The 22,870-nt window shown below is 36.3% G+C and overlaps 1 protein-coding gene across 4 annotated transcripts in view; it reads left to right on the top strand.

The window, feature by feature from the left end:
• Positions 1-22,870, top strand: part of ncanb (neurocan b) — a 294,059-nt gene that overhangs the window by 238,037 nt on the left and 33,152 nt on the right. For all 4 annotated transcript variants that reach the window (XM_087304198.1, XM_087304197.1, XM_087304199.1 and 1 more), the window contains one exon: positions 5,175-5,288. In XM_087304198.1, the coding sequence (XP_087160324.1) occupies positions 5,175-5,288 (114 nt within the window). The remainder of the gene's footprint in view (positions 1-5,174; positions 5,289-22,870) is intronic.

Raw genomic sequence — 22,870 nt, 5'->3', positions numbered from 1 at the left:
CTAAATTCAGTTTTAATTTCTAGCAAACGAATAAATGAACAATAATAACGAAGTGTGGTCCAAAAACTGAGTGATATCCAAATACACATGCTGTGCCCCAGTCTGAAACCTGGCAGGTGGGCCAATCTAAGCTTGTTTTTAATAAAACAAATATAAATATGCATATAATAAATAATACTGCTGAAAATAATGACATTATACAAAAGCAAATTGTCACAAATAAACTGAATAAGCCCCCGAGATGAAGAAGGCATGAAAGTATGGTTTTTATATTTATGTAGGCTAGGATATAATATGTTTTGTAATATTTTAATCCTTTATATTTATATCCTATATATATCCTTATTATATCCTATATATATATATATATATATATATATATATATATATATATATATATATATATATATATATATATATATATCCTTAATATTTGAGTTCTTTTTCATATGTAAAGATATTTGCGTGTTGCTCTACATCTTGTGTGTATTAAGCAATGTGTAAGCGAGGCACACAACTAACACACTCTGCACTGGACAATAGACCGACTTTGTTCTGGTCTATTGAAAAATCTATTATAGTTTCTCAAAATAGCAACGCGCCAGCAATGCGCCTCAGAACGCCTTCCTTTTTAGACCAGAACGCCAATGGGCGCACATATGAGCGCAAATGTATTTGCTATTTAAACAGCGTGGCGCAAAACGTCAAAACGACTCTTGAGCCAAACTGAAACTAGCAAACAATAATTGCATCGCGTCTTGTGCCTTATTTCGTCTGGTGTATGATAGCACCCTAAGGATTTAAATGACTTGATTTGTGTTCATTAACATTTGCATGAAAAATAATTATAGTAGTTTAGTAGGAGTCAGACTCCTGATACATTGAAACAAACAGGTTCATAAGGGTAATTCATTCAAATTTCAGGCTCTGCATGTTGTATGTTTCTGATTGATTGAACCAAACTGATTCTTATGAGTCATTTGTTTTAAAACCAGGCTGGTCGTGATGTATGTTTCTGATTGATTGAACCAAACTGGTTCATATGAGTCATTTGTTCTAAAATCAGGCTAGTCATGTTGTATGTTTTTGAATGATTGAACCAAACTGGTTCATATGAGTTATTTGTTCTAGAATCCAGCTAGTCTTGCTGTGTTTATAATTGATTGAAACAAACTGGTTCATAAGAGTCATTTGTTCTAGAATCAGACTAGTCGTGCTGTATGTTTCTATTTCATTGAAACAAACTGATTCATATGAGTCATTTGTTCTAAAATCAGGCTAGTCTTGCTGTATGTTTCTGATACATTAAAACAAACCGATTCATAAGTCACTTTTCATACAATCAGGCTAGACGTGCTGTACGTTTCTGATTCTTTAAAACAACATGATAAATTGAAAATATCTAATATTAACTGATCTGTTAATTTTTCAAATTCAAATGGCATCTTGTTTATTTTTGCCTATTCCAGAATCATACTGCATTTGCCACATGGTCTGTTTTTCACACACTGAAACAAACTAGTGAATGAGAATCATTTTAGAATTGAATTACAGATATACTGTATGCACAACAATGCACGATTAGTCACAAAAATTAAACTACACTTCATATTTGATTATAGAGAATAAATAGGAGAATAAGTAAAATTTTTCTTTAGGACTTTATGAGATAATAGTTATTTAAATAAGTGTTTATTTAGGACTTGAAACACAATATTTACAAAAGAACTGTCTTGTGAAAGTCACTCATTCTAGAGACCGTCTGGTTGTGATGTTTGTTTTCAATTTGGTTTATAAATTTCATTTGCTTTATGAAATGCTTTACACATTTTTTACAGTCTGCGTTGTACATTTCTGATACACTGACAAAAATCTCTCATAAAAAAGAAAATTGAATTAATGCCTAAATTGTACTATAGTGTTGTGTGAATGTAATAATGAGAACAAGTCTGACTCTGTTTTCCGCCTTTCGTGATCCCAGGATTGGCAGTCTAGACATGCCAAGTCTCTCCCTGCTTGAAATCATCTGACCCTTTGACTCTGTGATAGCGCAACCACTGCGTCGCTTTGATTCAGCGGAGCTCCGCTTTCATCCCAGCATGTTTCTTCTGCCTCTAAACCTCATTAATCCAGGCATGGGTGTGTTATACTCCAGGCAAAGTGGAGCTGATCCAGCCGCCCTCTGCCTTTGCCCTCTCTGGAGCCCAGGAGATGCACTCAGATGGTTTGTAGGCTAGAGGCTCTCGTTTGCCAGCTGTGTCTTAATTGATTTTGCCCTCGAGCTCGGGATGAGCAGAAGAAATGTTTGCAGGCAGGTGGACTATTGGATTTAAAGTATGTGTGTGCATTTCTCCATGCACCCCACTGACCCAGCTCTGATTTTATGCGTGGCTGTGTTTATGTGCATGTGCGTGTGTGTGTGTGTGTGTACGGATAAGAGTTTCAGAAGCTTTTAAAATGGAAATTTTGTTTCAAGGCTCAAAAATGTTCACTTTCTATATTTAGAGGTATCTGTACGTCTGCTTACCGCCAAAGGGTTTTAAAAGTATGCTTGCTTATTTATTTATTCAGAGTTGGAGCTAAAGGTATGGTATATTTTATTGTCCTGTTCAAAGGAAACTTTTAATAACTTCAATAACTTAAATACTTTTCAAAGATTTATGCATACAGACATAAATCCATCTATCTATGCATCCATCTATCCATTTTCTCTTTTGGCTGGGGATGTACCTGTCATTATATGTCAGTTTTTTTTAGATTTACATAAATATCATGAATGTATCACATAAAATAGCATTTTTAAAAACATTTAAGATGTAATGCAGCTTATTTGGCACCAAAAAGTAGTTGGGTTTCATAAAATGAAACACTGAGCTGCAGAGATAACTAATAAAAAGCTTCTGTCTGGGTCATTATGCAATTTGCACACTGCTTTTTCTCCGTTAACTTTTATGGTGCATTAACTTGCCAAATGACATTACGAAATGTCAAGTTTACCATCACAGCTGTCATGCTGGGATATCTGGAGGGATGCCAGCGGTATTCATGCAGATGTGCTTTGTTTGGTAAACTAATGGAGGCCAGACAGTAGGAGCTGTGCGGGTAAACCCCACGCACCTTTGAATCCTTAATGGATTTGAAAACCACTAGGAATAGGGTGAATAAAACAGGTGGATTAAATTGGTGCCATGACCCGGATAAGAGTGAGGTTTAAAGTTTAAAATGTAATCAAGGACATCTAGAAAGAATTGTGCAGGTAAATCCTTGATAAAAACTGGAAGAGAAGCCAGTTTGAATCTTGCTTGGAATAGTGAAAGTAAAATTGAAGTGATTAAATTGGTGCCGTGACCCGGATGAGAGTTTGATTTAGAGAGGTTAATGTAATCAAGCCCAGCTAGTCACAACTGTGCAGGTAAATCCTAAATAAAAACTTCCAGAAGAGCCAATCAGAATCTTACTTGGAATGGTAAAACTGTACTGGTACTATAGTAGTTTCATTGGTGCCGCGACCCGGATGAGAGTGAGGTTTAGAGTGGTATATGTAATCATGGACATAGTAGTAATAGTAAGAATTGTGTGGTTAAATCCTTGATAAAAAGCTGGCAGAGAAGACAGTTTGAATCTCATCTAAAATGGTGAAAGTAAAACTGTACTGGTTATATTGGTGCTGTGACCCAGATAAGAGTGAGGTTTAGAGTTTAGAATGTAATCAAAGCCATCTAGTAAGTATTGTGGGGGGGGGGGGGTGGGATCCTTGATAAAACTGAAAAAAAAAACAGTTTGAATCTTACTTGGAATGGTAAAAATAAAACTGTAGTGGTTATACTGGTGCCATAACCCAGATGAGAGTGTGATTTAGACTGGTGAATGTAATCAAGGCTAGATATTCAGAACTGTGCAGGTAAATCCTCAGTAAAAACTCCCAGAGAAACCAATCAAAATCCTTCTTGGAATTGTGAAAGTAAAACTGTACTGGTAACATTGGTGCCGTGGCCAAGATGAGTGTGGTTTAGAGTGGTAAACGTAATCAAGGCCATCTAGTAAGAATTGTGTGGGTAAATCCTTGATAAAAACTAGCAGAGAAGTAAGTTTGAATCTTACTTGGAACGGTGAATGTAAAACTGTACTGTTTACATTGGTGCCGTGACCCGGATGAGAGTGAGGTTTACAGTGGTAGATGTAATCAAGGACAACTAGTAAGAACAGTTCAGGTAAATCCTCAAAAAAAACTGCCAAAGAAGCCAATGTGAATCTTGGAGCGATGAAAGTAGAAATGTACTGGTTACGCTGGGGCCGTGATCCGGATGGGAGTGACCTCAAAGGGCACACTCGAGGGGTAGACTGATGCTCCTGTGGTATTTTTTTAACATCCTTGTTAGTGAGAGTAAACTTCAAAAGGCAAACTAGCAACTGAATAGAAGCTGCTGTCTGCAGCATTTCTTGTTTTCACACCTGCTTCCAATGCTGTTAGTTTAAGTAGAACTGGAGTGATTACACTAGTACTGGGACCCATATTGGAGTAAACATCACTCACCTGGCCTCATGAGGTGTACTACTAAGTGACGCTGGATGCTGTGGTCTGCAGTGTCTTTGTTAGTGCATGCCATGCCTGAAACACTGGTTTGGAATCTTGTCTGGAATCTTGTCCAAGTACAACAGGAGGGATTATAGTACAAAAAAGCAATGAAAAATGTGTAAATTCATTTGAACAAATGCCAGAGACAATATACATAACACATGTATGTTCAGCTCCTAAAGTAACAGCAGGAAGGCACAGCAACAACATTTTCATCATATTTGCTTGACTAATTCCCCCTTGCATATACAAAGATTTTATATTTTCAGCTGGTTCACTTTCATTCGTTTCCCTTTTTTTTTTGCACAAATGTGTTTGTAAGATCAGTCCAGGTCATTATAATAGTGATTTCAGTCCAGGCGTTGCAGTAGTTCATTGCCGAAATGCCAGCAAGACATTTTACCTCAGTAATTGGAAATATAGCAATGTTAGGACATATGTTAGTTTGGAAATAGAAAAATAATGAGAACAAAATCGCAACATTCTACTGTGTCATTTTGAGGCACCTGCGGTACTTTCTCAGCTCTAATGAAAAAACTCCAAGCCAATGTTTTGTTTCTGAAATTAATACTCTTTCTGGGTTTGTTTGTTCTCACAGATATTGATGATTGTCAGTCGAATCCATGTCAGAATGGAGGAACCTGCATTGACGAGATCAACTCTTTTGTGTGTCTGTGTTTGCCCAGTTATGGAGGAGCCACTTGTGAGAAAGGTAATGCAATAACACATGCACACTTATGGCCTAATGAAGTAATAATTAGAACATTTTGAAAGTGGGAAAAATCCTGATTATGATCTGGTATAAACAACATTCTTATTAATAATTCTCAGACATGTTTCTATAGTCTTTTGTATCACCTTGTCAAGTACACCCAGTAAGTTGCGAAAATTATTAGCGATGCTCGAATCAGGATTTTTGGAGCCGATACAAAGTATGATACTTAAGTGGAGATCTCTTCTTTTCTTAGAGAATAAATGAAGGATGTTGCATATAATCCTTTGAAAATGTCTCTTATAAACATTTAGTGTAGACATGTCATGGTCAGAAGAAGCTTTACAAGCTTTACAAGAAGAAGCTTTAGCTTGGAAACATTGCAAATGATGGAAGAGGAATTCCTCAATGCAGAAGAAGTTTGGAGTGCATATTACATACATAGAAAGTTAAAATGCATCTTACTCTGCTTGTACACCTATAAACGAACACTTGCAATTGGCTCATGTATTTGGCCAGATCAGCGAGTACCGCTTGAGTCATAAAATGTGATTATCGGCTGAAACCGATCTCTGACCGATTGATCGGAGCATCCCTAATAATGACTGATGAGAAAGTACATTTTTTATTTATTGTTTTGAATTTAAGTCGTTTGGATGTTTATAGTATCATTAGGAACAATAATGATGTATTGTTATGTGGGAATAAACAAATCAACAACACATAAATACATTTTTTTTGTGCAGTTTCATAGGAAATTTGATCGGTTAATTGTGTAGTTCAGATCTCACTTTACAAAAAAATATTCAGCATATTTCATCAAATCAATAAACTAGGGCTGCACGATATTTGAAAAAATTGATATTGTGATGTTTTGTTTTTCCGCGAGATATATTGCGATTTGAAAAGTTTTTCACCATTTCATTCATATAGGGTGCTTTCACATCTGTGGTTTGGTTCATTTGGTCTGGACCAAGGGCAACAAATAATACATTGTAGCATTTTTCTGTCGTCTTTGGGTCCTTTTCACACCACACTAATTGCTTTGGTCCGAACCAAAATGCAGTCATTTGAAAAAATCCACATCACTCATTGGCCAGAGGTTATTAAATGTCTTTCCTAAACTGCTTTTCGATTGGTCAGAATTATCATGCAGGAAAATACCAATGGATCTCTCGCAATTAAACAAACCTGCAGACACAAAATGTCACTTTATACTATGGAGGGACGACTGCACTGGCTGATTGTATCCCTGGTCATAGTATACAATATAGTTATGTATACATCACTTTAGACCATTTTAAGAATGAAGCGCAGCTGTGCCTGGAAAACAATGTTTTAATGCATTGCAAACAGCGAAGGCACATCGCAAGTCACTTCAGGAGGAGGCGTGAATTCATTTAGCTAAACTGCGACATGGTCATCTTCCAGAAATGTTACCAATGATCCATCAGGTAATGCTTTTCCCTCTCATTTTAAAATTCTTGGTAAAGCACTGTAAACAAATAATTTTCCATCTACATTTCATAATGCACAGCACATCGAACTACGGCAGCAGGATTAGTCCATAAAGGCACAGTACTTTTTGTGGTTGGGTCTGTTTTAGTTCAGATCATGTTCTCACCACAAACAAACTGCTCCTCTTAAAGGAGGTCTTGGTATGCTTTTTTGGTCTGCTTTTGGTGCACGATTGCTACATTCACATCTGCCCAAACAAACCGCACCGAGGTGAAAAACAAACTCTAGTGCAATTCAACTGAACTAAATAAGCTAGGTGTGAAAACACCCTTTTTGGCATGACAGATAAATTGGGATGATAATTTTCATGCAGTGCATTAACACTATCTATCACACTATCTATCTGAACTTTTAACAGGGCACTCCCTTTCACATGATCTCCGTTCCCCTAACTCTGGTCTTTTAACAGTCCCCTCCACTTGTATGCGCTCTATGGGTGACCAGTACGTGGATGGGAGACCACATGGAAAAACTAGGTTGCTGTTACAAGTGGGGTTAGTGAGGCCAGTAGCGGGTGCTCAACCTGTGGTCTGTGTGAGTCCTAATGCCCCAGTATATGAAGGGGACATTATACTGTCAATGAGCGCTGTCTTTTGAATGAGACGTTAAACCAAGGTCCTGACTCTCTGTGGTCATTAAAAATCCTATGGCACTTCTCTGGAAGATTAGAGGTGTAACGCATTACCGGGCTTTCTCTTCGCCGGGCTCCGAGGCTCTGAAGCTCTCTTCTCTTTGACAATAGACAGGCTGAATCTTTTACATTGTTTAAATCATCCTTGAAACACACTACTCGCCTATTTATGAGGTGTGCACTCTTGGTTTGTTTTTTGTTTCTAGATATTTGAATATTTTTTTTCTATTTTGAATGTTTTATATTGAATGATTCGATTTCACTGTTACTCTAAACTGTTTCATATCTGTATATTTTTTGGGGTAAAGCACTTTGAGAACTAAGTTTTAAAGGCATTATATATATATATATATATATATATATATATATATATATATATATATATATATATATATATATATATATATATAAATATATATATATATATATATATATATATATATATATATATATATATATATATATATATATAAATAAATTTATTATTATTATTATTATAAATCATAAACAATTACAAGCATACATAAATACAACAGTACAAAGATAAAAGTGCTTTATGGTTTTCTGGAGAGTCTAACATCATTCAGGTACAGAAATTGAACAATCAAACATAAAATAACATGGTCTTCATTGTATAAATTATTTTAAAATGATAAAAATATCTTTAATTTTCAATAAATGATCTAATCATGTGACTATTGCTAATACACACGTTGCGATATCACTGCTCAAATCATATTTTGTGCAGCCCTAAAATAAGTTGTATATTTATATGGTATTTTTTTATGTATGATTTGAATGAAAGCATCCAGACAGTAGTAGCTGCAGACAGCCTGTCAAACTAAACCCACTACAGCAGTACTGAGAGGCAACACATTTAATCCTGGTGTAATCTACAACAGAGTCACACGTCCACAGCATGTAGGCTTTCTGCTGCCTCAATGTGTTTGCTGTACCGTCCCATGGCCTTACAAGTGACCTTTCAGCTGCAAGGCAATGAAGCATGGGCGGTCAATCCTGTCCTAGTCAAGAAGAGAGAAAGTGAGACAGAGAGGGAGACACAAGTGAGAAGATGCAGGAAGCTGTGCGAGGGATGTGGTCGGACCTAGCGAACGCTCTGCTGGAGCGAAACGCACCTTCGCCCGAATCCTCCCCTCCAAATGCAGTGAGTGAGGGGAAGCCCTCCCATCATATACACACTTTATGTCTGGTAAAGTGAGCCGCAGGAGTGGGAGCGGTAGACTGGAACAGAATCATTGATTCGCTTCTGCTCATGAAAGGCACTTCATTTTTGGCTGAACTATTCTTTTTACTATGCATCGGTGTTAGGGCTGGGTCAATAAATTGATGCATTCCACCGACTATTATCCAAAGTTAAACAATTATTTACTCCCAGATCCCTTGAAATGGCTGTTCATGTGTACGTCACATTACAGTTAGATTACTGCAACTCTTTATGTTGTGAAATATCTAAATCTCAAATCACTTGGCTTCAGCTTGTTCAGAACGCAGCACCTAGACTCCTCGTAAAATTGCCATTCCCATGCACACATCACCCCAGTTCTTAGATATCTTAAATGGCTGCCAGTTGGTTATACTTTTTGTTTTTAAACCAAACTACTCTTCACAACCAAACTACTGTCTATTTATTCAAACGTCCTCAATGCTACACTCCAGGCAGAGGTCTAAGATTGGGAGATCTGGAAGCCTTACTGGTTGTCCCCCACTGCTCAATCGTCATTTTCTTTGATGTTTATTTTAAAATGTTGCTGCAGTAAAGCATTTTGGTCAGCTCTATAAATAAATTGACCTTGCGATGACCAAATTGACCATTGTGAAACAAGAAATGATTACATCCATTCGGAAATTTTCTGAATGCATTTGCATGAATGAATTTCTCCATGGTGAGTGACAAATACTGTGTAAAATAGTACTAATGCTCGTTTGTTCACAATTCGCATGTGTGCATCTGAAGTTTCAGTTTCCTATTACGGAAGGAGAAAACAGACTACTGCCACCTGCAGATGCGGAAAGATACATCCTCTTGCACAGACACAGAACCTGCAATCTCCTTTCAAGTTGCCTTGAACCGGGCCAAAGCATGCTTGTCCCCCCTACCGTCTTGCCGACGGCCCGCACTCACATTACATTCGGGCCTGGGCATGCTTACGTCATCGATGATGCACTGTTCAGTAAGAAGCGCTCTTGCTGGAGATTTCTTTAGTTATATTGTTTTAGTTGTTGGGACGCAGTGACACGCAGTCAAATAGCCGAAAAAATATTTAGCCACTTTTAGCGCTCATAAACAATCATAAAGTCCTGGTGCTGCAGAAATTAGGAGGTTTGCTGATGGTGTAGCTGTCGTGCAGTGAGGGCTTTGCATCTTTAATAAACTACGACAGTTTGAAAGAATAATTAATAAATAATTACGTAAGAGTAATTAATAAATCCATATGAAACAGTCCCTTCAAAGTCACGTCTCGCTTTCACCTTCGGCACGTTTTGCACTCACACTACAAGTGAACCGCGCTCTGGCACACCTCTTCCAACCGGGCCAGGACTGGCTAAATGAACCATGCCTGAGCCCGATTCAGAGCACTCATAGTTCTCAAAAGATCCGAGAAATGGACCTGGGCATGGTTCGGATAGCATAGTGTGAGTACACCCTCAGTTGGCTGCTGCCCTTTGGTGTGTTCATGGACCGATGCGAGATGAAAACAGAGGGGTTTCATCATCACTTCTTGTTTGTCATCAGCTTGGTGTGTCCTAACCATTAACAGTGTATGGTTAAAAACTACCTGAGAGTGACATCTGCTGTTAAGTACTAGCTGAGAGCACCATCTACTGTTACAAACTACCTGAGAGGGCAATCTGCTAGCTAGACTTGCCAACTGCTGTTAAAAAAAGCTCAGATCCAATTCCAGAGAGAATCGCAATGTATTTCAAAAATCCAAGAATCGATCCATGAATCACTGATTTATCGTCCCAGCCATAATCAATGTGTCTGTAGTGTTTCATTTTGATATGATTTTGAATCAGTACTTCATTAAAGGCTTGATTCCAATTGATCTGATGTGGTATTGGGATTAGAGAGCGTGATAGCTTGGTTTCTAATAGTAAAAACACATTAGTTTAAACTAGTCATAAAAATATAAACATGGAAAGTAACAATACTGACCATTAGCTTGATAGATTGTAACATTTTTAAAAGTGCTTACCTGGCACTAGTGGGCCCACACATAAAATCCCACACATTATTGCACCACCAGTACCTGGGACTGTTGATACAGAGCCGGATGCATCCATGCTTTCGAGTTGGTTTTGCCAATTTCAGATCAAAAATCAAAAGCAGAAATCAAGGCTTATTAACTTTTTTTCTTAAATACTTAATATCTAGTTTTTGTACATTATGTACAATTACAAGATAATGATTTTCTCTAAAGATATATATTTTATTTATATCTTCCCCCCCCCCCCCCCAAAAAAAAATATACTCAAAAGTACTTGAGGGTTGCATATGTACCTTGTCTTGTCTTCTGTTCGACATTTAGTTTATTCCTCACCTGGAATGGCAGTTTTAAATTACACCTCGAGAGGAACAATCTGGATGTTTTTGTGCGAGAACAGTGGTTAATGTACAAGCGCACACACCCCTTCAATAAGAATGATCAAAGAGGCGCTGAAGCCCATGTCAGGTTAATTTGTTTGCTCGCCCAGTCTCTGGTGTAATGTGATTCAAAGACTGTCTGTTCTCATCACAACCACATCAGTCCTTTGAAGCTCACCTGCCTCTACCAGAAACCTCCAGTTTCCATGGCGACCACTACCGATGTCAATACACCTACAGCACCACCAAACCGGACAGGTTCAGAGGGCAGCTGTTCGATACACAGCCTAATGTGTGTATTAACAAACCCACTGGGCCAATTAAAACGTTATACTAATTGCAACTCTTACGCTCAAACTGGGGTAAAAGTGTTTGAACACACTAATAGCCTTTCATAGAGATCCCTAATGTGTTTGTGGATACCATTGTCTATAATGCCGCAATGTTTCAATGTAGATTTTAGCAGCTGTATAGTATGTTGCCTCGAAAGCTTCCCTGCTGTTTATTCTCTGAATCTCCCTGAGGAGTGTGTGTACTTGGCCATTTCTGCTCCATTGGCTTTCTTAACCTGAGTATTATGTTGCAGGTCAATTAGAGCTGTGCACAAAGTCGAGATGCCAGAAATGCTTGGTAACCTTGGATATTTATACATGTATTTTAAATGCTACTGCCTGAGCTTCATGATACTGTAAACTTGCTTCATATTTTAGAAGGTTGGGGCGTCACGATGGTGCAGGGAGTAGCACGATCGCCTCACAGCAAGAAGGTCACTGGTTCGAGCTCAGTTGACATTTCTGTGTGGAGTTTGCATGTTCTCCCCGTGTTTGCATGGGTTTCCTCCGGGTGCTCCAGTTTCCCCCACAAGTCCAAAGACATGCAGTATAGGTGAATTGGGTGAGCTAAATTTCCAGTAGTGTATGTGTGTGAATTAGTGTGTATGGGTGCTTCCCAGTGATGGGTTGCGGCTGGAAGGGCATCCGCTGTGTAAACATATGCTGGATAAGTTGGCGGTTCATTCCGCTGTGCCTAATAATAAAGGGACTAAGCTAAAAAGAAATTGAATGAATAAATTAAAATTAATTGGAAATTGGTGGAGAATGTGGGCATTTGATATGTGGATCAATTTCTCACAATGTTTTGAACCAAATGAATGCCTAATTCTTTGGAGAAAAAAATTTAAATTAAAAAAAAAAATAAAAAAAAAAAATAAATAAATATATATATATATATATATATATATATATATATATATATATATATATATATATATATACACATCTACAGTATATTATGCTATTAATTTAAATATTTGTTTGATTTTTTGGAAAAAGAAAAAAAAGAAGAAAAAAAAAACACTGTGCCACCGTGCCACCCGTTTAAACAACATCCACACACACTTTAGGAAACAATGCTAAATAAAACTACATGAGCTCAAAAAAAAAGCACTTTTGTTTTTGTTGTTCAGGAAGCCAAAACTTTTTTTTAGTATATAGTTACTATTTAAACATACCTTGAATAATACGGATTTGGTTTTCATTAGTTTTTTGTGGTTGTTGCTGTTCTTGCTGTATGCTATCAGACCCCCTAGCAATTCTGCAATTGCTGACTCCAACGCAAAATTGATTTCAAATGCTCCAGTGAGTAAAATCTGAGAAAGTGAAAGTAAGATCGTGTATGAAATTAAGAGTTATACAACCTTCCTTTGTCTTAATCCCTACCGTTTTAGATTTTGCCTTGACAAGAGACCCAAAATAAAGAAGCTTTATTTTTATGATTTGCATCATTTTCATTGTGTCTGATTGCACACTTTATATGGTATACAGTAAAAACAATGGGGTGCCGCAAAAAAAACATAAAATAACGGGCATTAATTACAGAAATTTACAGTAAAGTAATGGATGTTAAAATACAGAAATTTCCTTAAATTTAAATTTATTGTAAATTTCTCTAACATCTGTTATTTTATATATTTTGTATATTAACGTTTTTTTTTACACCATATACTACCTCATATCGTAAATAAGATATCATATATATATATATATATACATCATATATATATAATTTTTTAAATATTTATTTTATTTAATCGCAAAATTGTGTGCAAATTTTTGGGAATTACCACCACAGTCATATATATTACAAAAAAATCTGAAAAAAAAAATCGTGAAAAACTAGACGGTCTGTCCTATATAGTGATTTTTGATCAATAAAAACAGCAGCCGTAATTCAAACATATGGTTAAACTCAAAGAAACAGAGGGGAAAAAAATGCATAAACATACATGGCATGCTTCAAATGTTCTTTATTCTTTGCGTGAAGCAAATCATTTGCGACTTGAATAAAAAGCTGATTAGCGTGTGACATGCTTAATTAATCCCAGTGCTGCAGAACGCACTTCAAAACGTATTTCATGCTACTTGCGTATGTTAATATCGTGCTCTTGTTCATTCTATATCTTCTCTTTTTTAAATCCCAATCCATAACGCAAATATTTGTTCAGAGAGAACAGAAAGTGCCTTTGGATAAAGGTGCACAATCCCGAGTGAGGATAAAAGGACATTAAAGCAGCTCGTGGCTCGCCGAGTCACATTTTAAACCACTGCACACACACACACACTCACAATTTCTGCAGATATTTCTTATTTCCCGGTCATAATTTAGTGAGTGCAAGCAATTCCCTCTCTATCTGCCTGACTGTGAAGTATTAGTTAAGTCAAATGTGTGGGGAAGATTTATGAGCTGGAGTCATGCCTGATGCTTATTAACTTAGGACCATCACAAAATCATTTCACTGTCGGAGTCGGAGTTTGTCCTCAGTATAGTGTGATGACATAAACATACCAGCCAGCGTTGTGCTTTGCACACAGGCTTACTGTTAATTATTTAAGAGTTCACAATTGAGTTCTAGGGTCAGAGTTTTGTTTTTGTTGATGTCTATTTGTAGCCAGCCTAGGGAAAGGGATGGTTCTTTTTTTAAAATACAGAATTTCTGTGACATTTCAAGCAATATTTTAGCTGAAATAGATTGTCAGAGGGTTGTCATAACCAAAAAAAGTACATTTTAAAAGTCATGAATAACGACTATAGCCAAAATAGCATTCATTTTTAACATGGGTCGCTTTTGGTGCTTCACACCTTTTTATTGGTCATTTTTTGTTTCCAAGGTCCAAGATGTAGAATAAAGGTTACTTGTAAAATTCTCTATTCTCTATTTAAAAACAATACAGTAGCAAAAGATTACTTCACTTACGTCAGATTGTATATTTTCTAGCACAGCTAGATGTTGAACTTTATTGAAAACTATTTGTTAGCATTGACCAAAATTTATTAACTGAAATCACACCGATGCGACAGCCACGATTCGACTTAAAGATCTTAAAAATTTTCCGAATGGGTTATTTTCCGTTTATGATGGCAATGCACTCAATATAGGACAAATGAGCTCATGTAAGTGACACATTCTGGAGCTTTGTCTTTGAGGGGTGGGTCTCTTTACAGCCTGCGCGTAGACGCATAGCCCTCGCCGGGGCCATTGCCGACACTGACGCGCACCTTTAAAAAAATATATAACTACACGTCTCAAAGATGCGTTGCACAAGCTCTGTGATCCGTCAGCTTGGTAGCACTGATGAGTGTGGGTGGGACTGAGAGTTGCACGAACCTGTTGGAGAAAGTGTTTACAAGTGTAGAGTTTTGTTTTGTGTTTACCTTATGATTAAAGTTGTTGCACGTCTGCCAGTTCCAGCCTCAAAATGAGCGAGATTTAGCTACTTCTACAATAAGGTAGAGTTCAGATGAAACAAAACACCACCGAAGAAACTCCACACAGTAGAACATAAAAACCTCACTGCCAGCTAGCATTTCGGAAGTGCTATTGCAGAGCAACACAAACAGCATGCAGTAGAATAAATGCACGACAATGCGAAGGGAGGCATCGATCACTCGACGCAGAAGTATAAAAGCCACATTGGTTAATATGCAAGTGGAGCAGGACGGCATCAAACAAAATACGGTGGAGATAGAAGGGGCTCTGAACTGGACGAATTTACAACTCGTAGAGGTTACAAAGTGTGAAGATTTGCGCGCCGAAGATAAATCTCTCTGGGCCAAACTAAACAACCTGGAAGGGCGTTCCCATAAAAACAATTCACAAGATTTTGGCCATTTAAAATATTAAATTTTATTACAATGTATTATTATTAGTAGTAGTAGTAGTAGTAGTAGTAGTACTTTCATGTCACTTTCATGTTATTCAATCTCTGCTGGTTTTCCTGTTTTGTCAAATTTTTCCATTTCATTCATTTTAAATACAGATTTACGCATCTGTGTTTGGAGTTTTAGATTATTTAATACTTTTTTTATATATAAGAAATAGCTTTTCTCGCTTGATTTTCTCTTTGACTGCAGAGAGCTCAGCAGATGCATCTAAAAATCAGTTTGAAGTCATCATGCAACCTCAATCCATTCTTTCACGGCCAAATACTGGACCTGTCAATATTTACAATAAATATTTGACAGGTTATTTTGGTATCTGATGGTGCTGACTCATAGTGGGAGAAGAAAAACACACATTTTGCAAGAAAAAAGTTGACTACATGATGGCCAATGGAGAAGAATACCTCTCAAAGAGTTTTCACTTAAAGAGATAGTTCACCCAAAAAATATCAATCATCATTTAATTAACCTTGACTTGTTTAAAACCAGTTTTTTAGAATGTTGGCGACTTGTAGCCATTGACATCCTTAGCATTTGTTTTTCCTTCTATGGATGTCAATGGTTAGTAAATGATGAGTGTATTTAAATTTCAAAAGATTAATCTATAAGTCTCACTAATTGCAGATGTATCTATAGTGATCCTTTTACTTGAACATTTTTGTGGCATTGTCTCCCAAGTCCTGATTCATTTCTGTCTCAAAAATGACTAGTTATTGTAGTTTGCATGCTAATGGCAAGGTTAACCAATGTACCAATCCAATTTGACAGCATTTTCTTTTACCTTCAAGGAAGTTTTGTCATGAGCAGCAGATTGATTGACAGCTGAAAGGACTGTTGGGAATGTTTTGTTCTGTCTAGTCTGAGCCAGAAGGAGCACTTCTGGAAAATAATCACGACAGACAGCGCGTTTTACCACTGAGGTCCTGCGTCAACTAATATTGAGCCCAGCCAAATTAATCAAGGCCTTCTGGGTCTTTAGATAGTGTTTGCACTAATGAAGATTTCTTAATTATAACATCACATCAACAGGAGTGTCTGGTGAAGATTGCTAAACACAAGTGGTTGAGTAGAGGTACAAATTGCTTGTGTTTTCTTGACAAACCAATGAATCTGATTTTCTTCTTAACCTTGCACCGATTAGTTCTTCTATTTTGCTACCTGTCCATTCTTATTTTCTTTGAACATTATGACTATTTAGGAGTGTCAAATTTAATCATTTCTACATTGCATTGTGATGCAAACAAGGATGGTTCTGTATTTTTTAGTAACAGACCTATTCAGATGGCTTTCTGGAATACTTGATTCTGATTGGAAAGTCCATCAAGGTATGTTATTCCCAGATAACAACCATTGAAACTAATAGCACAGGCTCATTCAGCTACTTCAGATAATCTTGACCATCAGTGAATACGTTCACATCCATATTCATATTTATATGCTAGTCTGTCTATCTTTTAAGTGAATAGTACATTGGTTAGTGTATGCTACATTCAGCTGTTTAATTAAAAAGTTTAAAAATCTATTATGGCTCAGAACATTTTTATGTTTTGTGGCAAGTATCAGTGTAAAAGGGGGATAAAGTACATTCATGCAGTTTAAAGCCCTTCAGTCTTTTACACTAGTGCTTCAAATTGCAGAGCTGCCAATGAGCCTATTGGGCTTTATTCTGAGATAACAACCATCAGAATGTACTTTATCCTGTACATAACTGATTATGATGCACTAAGGGTTTTCTTACATAATTTGTAGCATATTATGGCGAGATACATAAACATGCATCAGCATTCATATTTATGTGCTTGTCTGTCACACCACTGTTTGGCGCCATCTTGACTCAATAGTAAGTTAGTTTATGCTGCATTCAGCTGTTTTTTTGTTCCTATTCAATACTTTTACGACTCAGAACATTAGTTTTTGTGGAAAGTAGTGTTGTAATAAACAGAATAAAGTACATCCAGCCAGTTTTTTTTTTTTTTTTTTTTTTTTTTGCAGAATAAAGCCCTTAAGAATTATACAACAGTGCTCTCAATTGCAGGGCTGCTAATAAACCGAGAAGGGTCTGGATGCAATCTGAGCTGCATCTAATGCTTTTTAATGTGCTCTCCTAAACCTACCCCTAACCCTATTCATCACAGTGACGTCACTCACTCCATTGAGTACATAGTGTCTGACATTGCATCGCTGAATGATGCAATCTCAGCTTGCATCATAAAGGCTGCATCCAGATACTATTAAATAAACAGACTTTAAACAGGCTTTAATCTGAGATAGCAACCATCCGAATGTACTTTATCCCTGACATAACTGGTTATGACATCATTTGTAGCATACTATGGCGAGATCCATAAACATACATTCCCAATCATATTTTTGTACTTGTCGGTCACGCCACCGTTCAGCGCCATCTTAACTGAATAGTCAGTTAGTTTATGCTCCCACTCAGCTGTTTGTCATTGCTATTTTTAACTATTACAACTCAGAACATTTTTATGTTCTGTGGCAAGTATCATTCTAATAAACAGGCCCTTTAGTCTTATACAACAGTACTCTAAATTGCAGAGCTGCCAATAAACCTGTTGGACTTCATTCTGAGATAATAACCATCTGTAGTAAATAAGTAAATAATAGTAAACAAGTTAGTGTATGCTCCATTCAGTTGTGTTTCATTTCTATTCATAACTATTACGACTCTGGATAAAGTATATCCAGGCTGTTATTTTCGCAAAATATAGCTCCTCAGTCTTATACAACAGTGCTTTGAATTGCAGAGCTGTCAATAAGCCTGTCGGGCTTTATTTTAAGATAACAACAATCTGAATGTACTTTATCCCTTACATAACTGGTTATGATGTATTGATGGATTTCTCACGTCCTTTGTAGCATACTATGGCGAGATCCTTATAAATACAATCATGTTTATGTGGTTGTCTGTCACACCATTGTTTGGTGCCATATTGTGACTGAATGTAGGTTAATGTATATTCCATTCAGCTGTTTTCATTCCTGTCAGCTTTGCATTTAATTAATGAATTAATAAACTATTTTGGCTAAGAACATTTGTGTGTTTTGTGGCAAGTAGAGGTGTAATAAAGTTTATAACTTGTAGCCTACTATGGCAAGATAGGAGTTTTAAGTGTTTAAAAAAACCTAGATTTGGAGCATATTTTGCTGCCTGTGAGTTTGCTGGGACAGTCTTGAACCCAATATCCACAATGTCACGGCTAAAGGTCCAATGTAAAAAATCTCTCCCACTCACTGAGCAGCGAAACACAAATAATCATTATCACTTATGTCAGTGTTTCTCAACCACATTCCTGGAGGAAAACAAACACGGCATGTTTTGAATGTCTCCTTTGTCTGTTACACACATTACAGGTGTAGTCTCTGCTTATGAGCTGATGATCTGGATCAGATGTGTTTGGTTTAGAAGACTGGAAAATGTGCAGAGCTGGTGGTCCTCCAGGAACATGGTTGAGACTTCTGTAATGTTTGATACATTCGTAAAACACGTTTTCTTTGAGAAAGTGACATTTAAGAATTATTTCATATATCTGATTTGTATTTAATGACAAATCTGTGTGAAGTAAAATCAAAATTTAAGAATGGAGTGCATTGTCAATACATCATGATATCGAATTTAACTAAATCAACCTAATTATAATCAAACTGACCCAGTGTAGGTTCACACCCCTATCATTTTATCATTACTGTATTTCTAGTAAGCCTAGTAGTGCTTTGATTAAATAATAATCTGTATTGAGTTGTTCTGGAATATTTACGGCACAGGTTCGCATCTATACTCTACCTAATAATCTGTGGCAGGCGCACTCAAGGGAAAGAATCAAGTATTCATCAAGGTTCAGTCTTCATGCATCAGAGAGCCACAGTGTGAGGCTTTTTTGTTGTTGTTTTAGGTTACCAATCAGGGTCCGTGAGCCAGTGAAAATTGCTCCTTCTGCTGGGAGAATATGAATGAATGTTGCGGCGTGTTAGTATTAGTGAGGCAGCTGGAAAAAAGAGGAAGACATTACATGCTGACTTGACTGCATTTGGCAACCTTCCTAGTTCTGTTCCTACAAATAATTGTTGAAGTTTGGCACTAAAAGTACTCAGAATTCCCTGAACTTAGTTTGGCAAGTACATTTTGCACTGTGAACGTCTCCCTGTGGCTAACACCAGCTTTAATTCACAGACTGGTTGTTTGTAAATACTGGTGGTTTGGTGCTGAATTGCAATAACGTTGGATTTTTAGGGTTCCTGTGAGTCTATAAAGTTCTTTCAAGGCCATATGAATTATTCAAAGCTTTTTAGTTAGCTGTGTGCCATTCAGCTTTGATTTGACATTCAGATATATTCATATTGTGAATTAGAAAAGCAAAATTTGTCAAGTTTGACTTTAAATGTTTGGGAAAAGGTTCAGATAAGTTAGAAAGCTTTTTTTAATGACAATCAGACGAATTGATTGATTGATTGATTGATTGATTGATTGATTGATTGATTGATTGATTGATTGATTGATTGATTGATTGATTGATTGATTGATTGATTGATTGATTGATTGATTGATTGGACTGACAGACAGACAGACAGACCGACAGACAGACAGACAGACAGACAGACCGACAGACAGGACGGGAAGTTGGACAAAAAGATATATTATTCAGTCTGTTGGACAAAAAAAGTATATAATACATGATTTATTAAGAGTTTTTAAGTTAAGTTTTTTTGAAGTTATTTTAAGTATTATTTTTTTTAAGTATACTAAATTTATTTTTGTTTCATCTTAAAGATGTTTAGAATTTTCAGATTTTTCTGCGTTTACGAAGTCCTAATCGGATTCTGGATGGATTCCACAGCAGTTGCAGAGCCATAAAGCCAAGTGTCGTAATGGCCTCCTCACGGACGGCCCGTAATTGCTCTCGATAAACCAAGCTGATGCACCTTGCGGCTGTGAGCACGAGTGCATGAAACCCGACTTCTTTTTTTAACAAGCACCATCCCCTTTAAATCAAGTGCGCCAACAGCCCAAACAGTCGAAGCGTGCGTCTCCCTGACAGTGTTTCTTCTCAGATACGAATGGTGTCTGTGCACCAACGGAAATGGCAACATGTTTGTCGACCCTTGTTTCAGCATTCGCCTTGTGTTCTTGCTCCATCACTTTCACATCTCTGAAAGTGCACTTATTACTCCATGCTCTCGGATGATCTCGGCTACATCATCCAAGACAGAATTATGTGGCCGAAATGGTAATCTTCACTCTTTTACTTGTGGTTGTTTACAGCCTCCATTCGCACAAAGAGAAAAAAACGTGTTGTACAAAATGCCGTCATCGGGAAATCAAGCACTCAAATGAATCATCATCAGGGGTCTCGAAACCACAGCACTTAAATATAACATCCTGATGGGGATAAATGACCCAATCACTCAGTCGGAAGCTCTTGCCCTTTTATTTTTAACTGCTGCTCATTCACTTGCCATGGATTAATCACGAAAACGCGCCGACCGTCAGCGTGTCACGCTTGAAAGGAGCGCCTGATAATAAATGTCCAAGCCAGTCAGTGAGCTTCTTGAAGAATGGTCTCTGCATTATATTTATGTATTTTTATTTATTTATTAATATATATATATATATATATATATATATATATATATATATATATATATATATATATATATATATATATATATATATATATATATATGGTCACTGTAGGGTTTCCTGTAGAGTTAATGTTAGCTAAAATGAACAGATAATGAACAATACTTGCACAGCATTTATCAATAGCTGAACATTCACTAATGCATAATAAAAATCCAAATTCTTGCTTCTTGACATTACTTAATGCTCTGTGAGGTAACTAAATAATAACGAACAGCGTTATTTTCATTAAATAATGTTAGCAAAGATGAATAAGTACTGTAACAAAAGTATTGTTCACTATCTGTTTGTGCTATAAAGTTTGTTCACCTTAAAAAGTGAAAGCATAAAGCAATTTCAAACTGCTCTCTGGGCCACAAACACTTTACTCAATATAGGCTATAGAGTGGGTTTTGTTTTGCATTGTGGTTGGGTTTTTGTTTTGCTTTGTTTTGCTTTATGTTTTGGTTTTGATGTACGATGCTTTTTGTTTATTTTTTTATTGTTTTTTTTTTTTTTGCTTACTTGCTTGGTTAATTTTTCTTTGAGCTTTGTTTGTTTTTCTTTTATTTATCTGTGCTCTGTCTTGAGTTTGTTTTGCTTGTTTATTTATTTATTTTTTTAGCTTTTGCCTTGCTTTGTGATTTAATTTTACTTTAATTTGCTTTATTTGCTTTACTAATGTTGTGCAGACATGGCTTGCGTGAATAAATCTTGCTATTCACACGTAAATAGACACGTAAAGATTTTGAGTTTACTCGCTTCATTCGTGCATCAAATTCGCTTCATTCGCGCGTCACATTTGCTTCAATAAAGCATTAAATTCGCTTCACTCGCGCATCAAATTCACTTCATTCACGCATCAAATTTGCTTCATTTATGCATCAAATTCGATTCATTCGCGCATTACATTCACTTTACAATAGGGTTGTCGCAATACTGGAATTCGGTACCAAGCAATACTGACGTTTTAAAAATGTAGCACGTTCTTAAACAGCGCTGATTTGTCATCGTGTTCACGTGCTCAACAAAAGTGACTGTGATTGGCTCCATTGTCCCTGTATCTGTGTTAAAAAGCTCAGTAAACATTTCAGTTGAGCACATGAACACAACGGCAAATCAGCGCTGTTAAAGAATGTGCTCAATAGTGCTCAAAAGTAAATGGTAAATTGGACATGTAATGCTAAGTGAATGATAAATTTAGGAACTTTGTTATTCCTCAAATCAAGGAAAAAAAATAAAAATTATATATATATATATATATATATATATATATATATATATATATACATATATATATATATATATATATATACTTTTTAAAATAAAACATAAATTTTTTATTCCATTTTAAAATTATTTATATCATTAAAAATTATTCAATACAAATTTAAATACAATTTGACTTAAAACAAAATAAAACAAAACATTTTCTTCAAAAGAAACATTTTAATTACTTTTTTTAATGAATGGATTTGAATTACAGTAGATATAATAAAAATTCACAATAATTTTAAATATGATTTAATATAAAATATGTAATAGTTTATAAAAAATAAATACATAAAAAATTATTAATTAGATTATATTAAAAATAGAATATAAATGCAATTTTAAATAATTACAAAAAATACATTTTAAATAATATAAAATTTCAATATCGATTGGTAACGAATTCCAGTATGGTGCAAAACTACTTCACGATAGACTTGAATTCATGTCATGGGAGGGGCTTCTGTTTGCCTGGTGAGTCCAGCTTCATTGTGAAATGGCTAGCATGGATTTTATTGAGAGAGTAGCTGTGTTTATGTGCTTCAGGAAGGCTGAAAAACATCGTTGATTCGTTTGGCACCATGTCTGAGTCCACTAGATCTTTTCAGAGGTGCACCCAACCCTGAGTTAATCAACTTCACCAGAAAATATACCTTTATGATGGAGGCTTTCAGCGGTGCTTCTGACTGAGCCGAGCC

This window comes from Danio rerio, chromosome 22, assembly GCF_052040795.2.
Source record: "Danio rerio strain M-AB ecotype USA chromosome 22, GRCz13ab, whole genome shotgun sequence".
In the NCBI taxonomy this organism is placed as follows: Eukaryota; Metazoa; Chordata; class Actinopteri; order Cypriniformes; family Danionidae; genus Danio; species Danio rerio.
The sequence above is the reverse complement of the archived record's forward strand: the minus strand, read 5'-3'. Positions and strand labels throughout refer to the sequence as shown.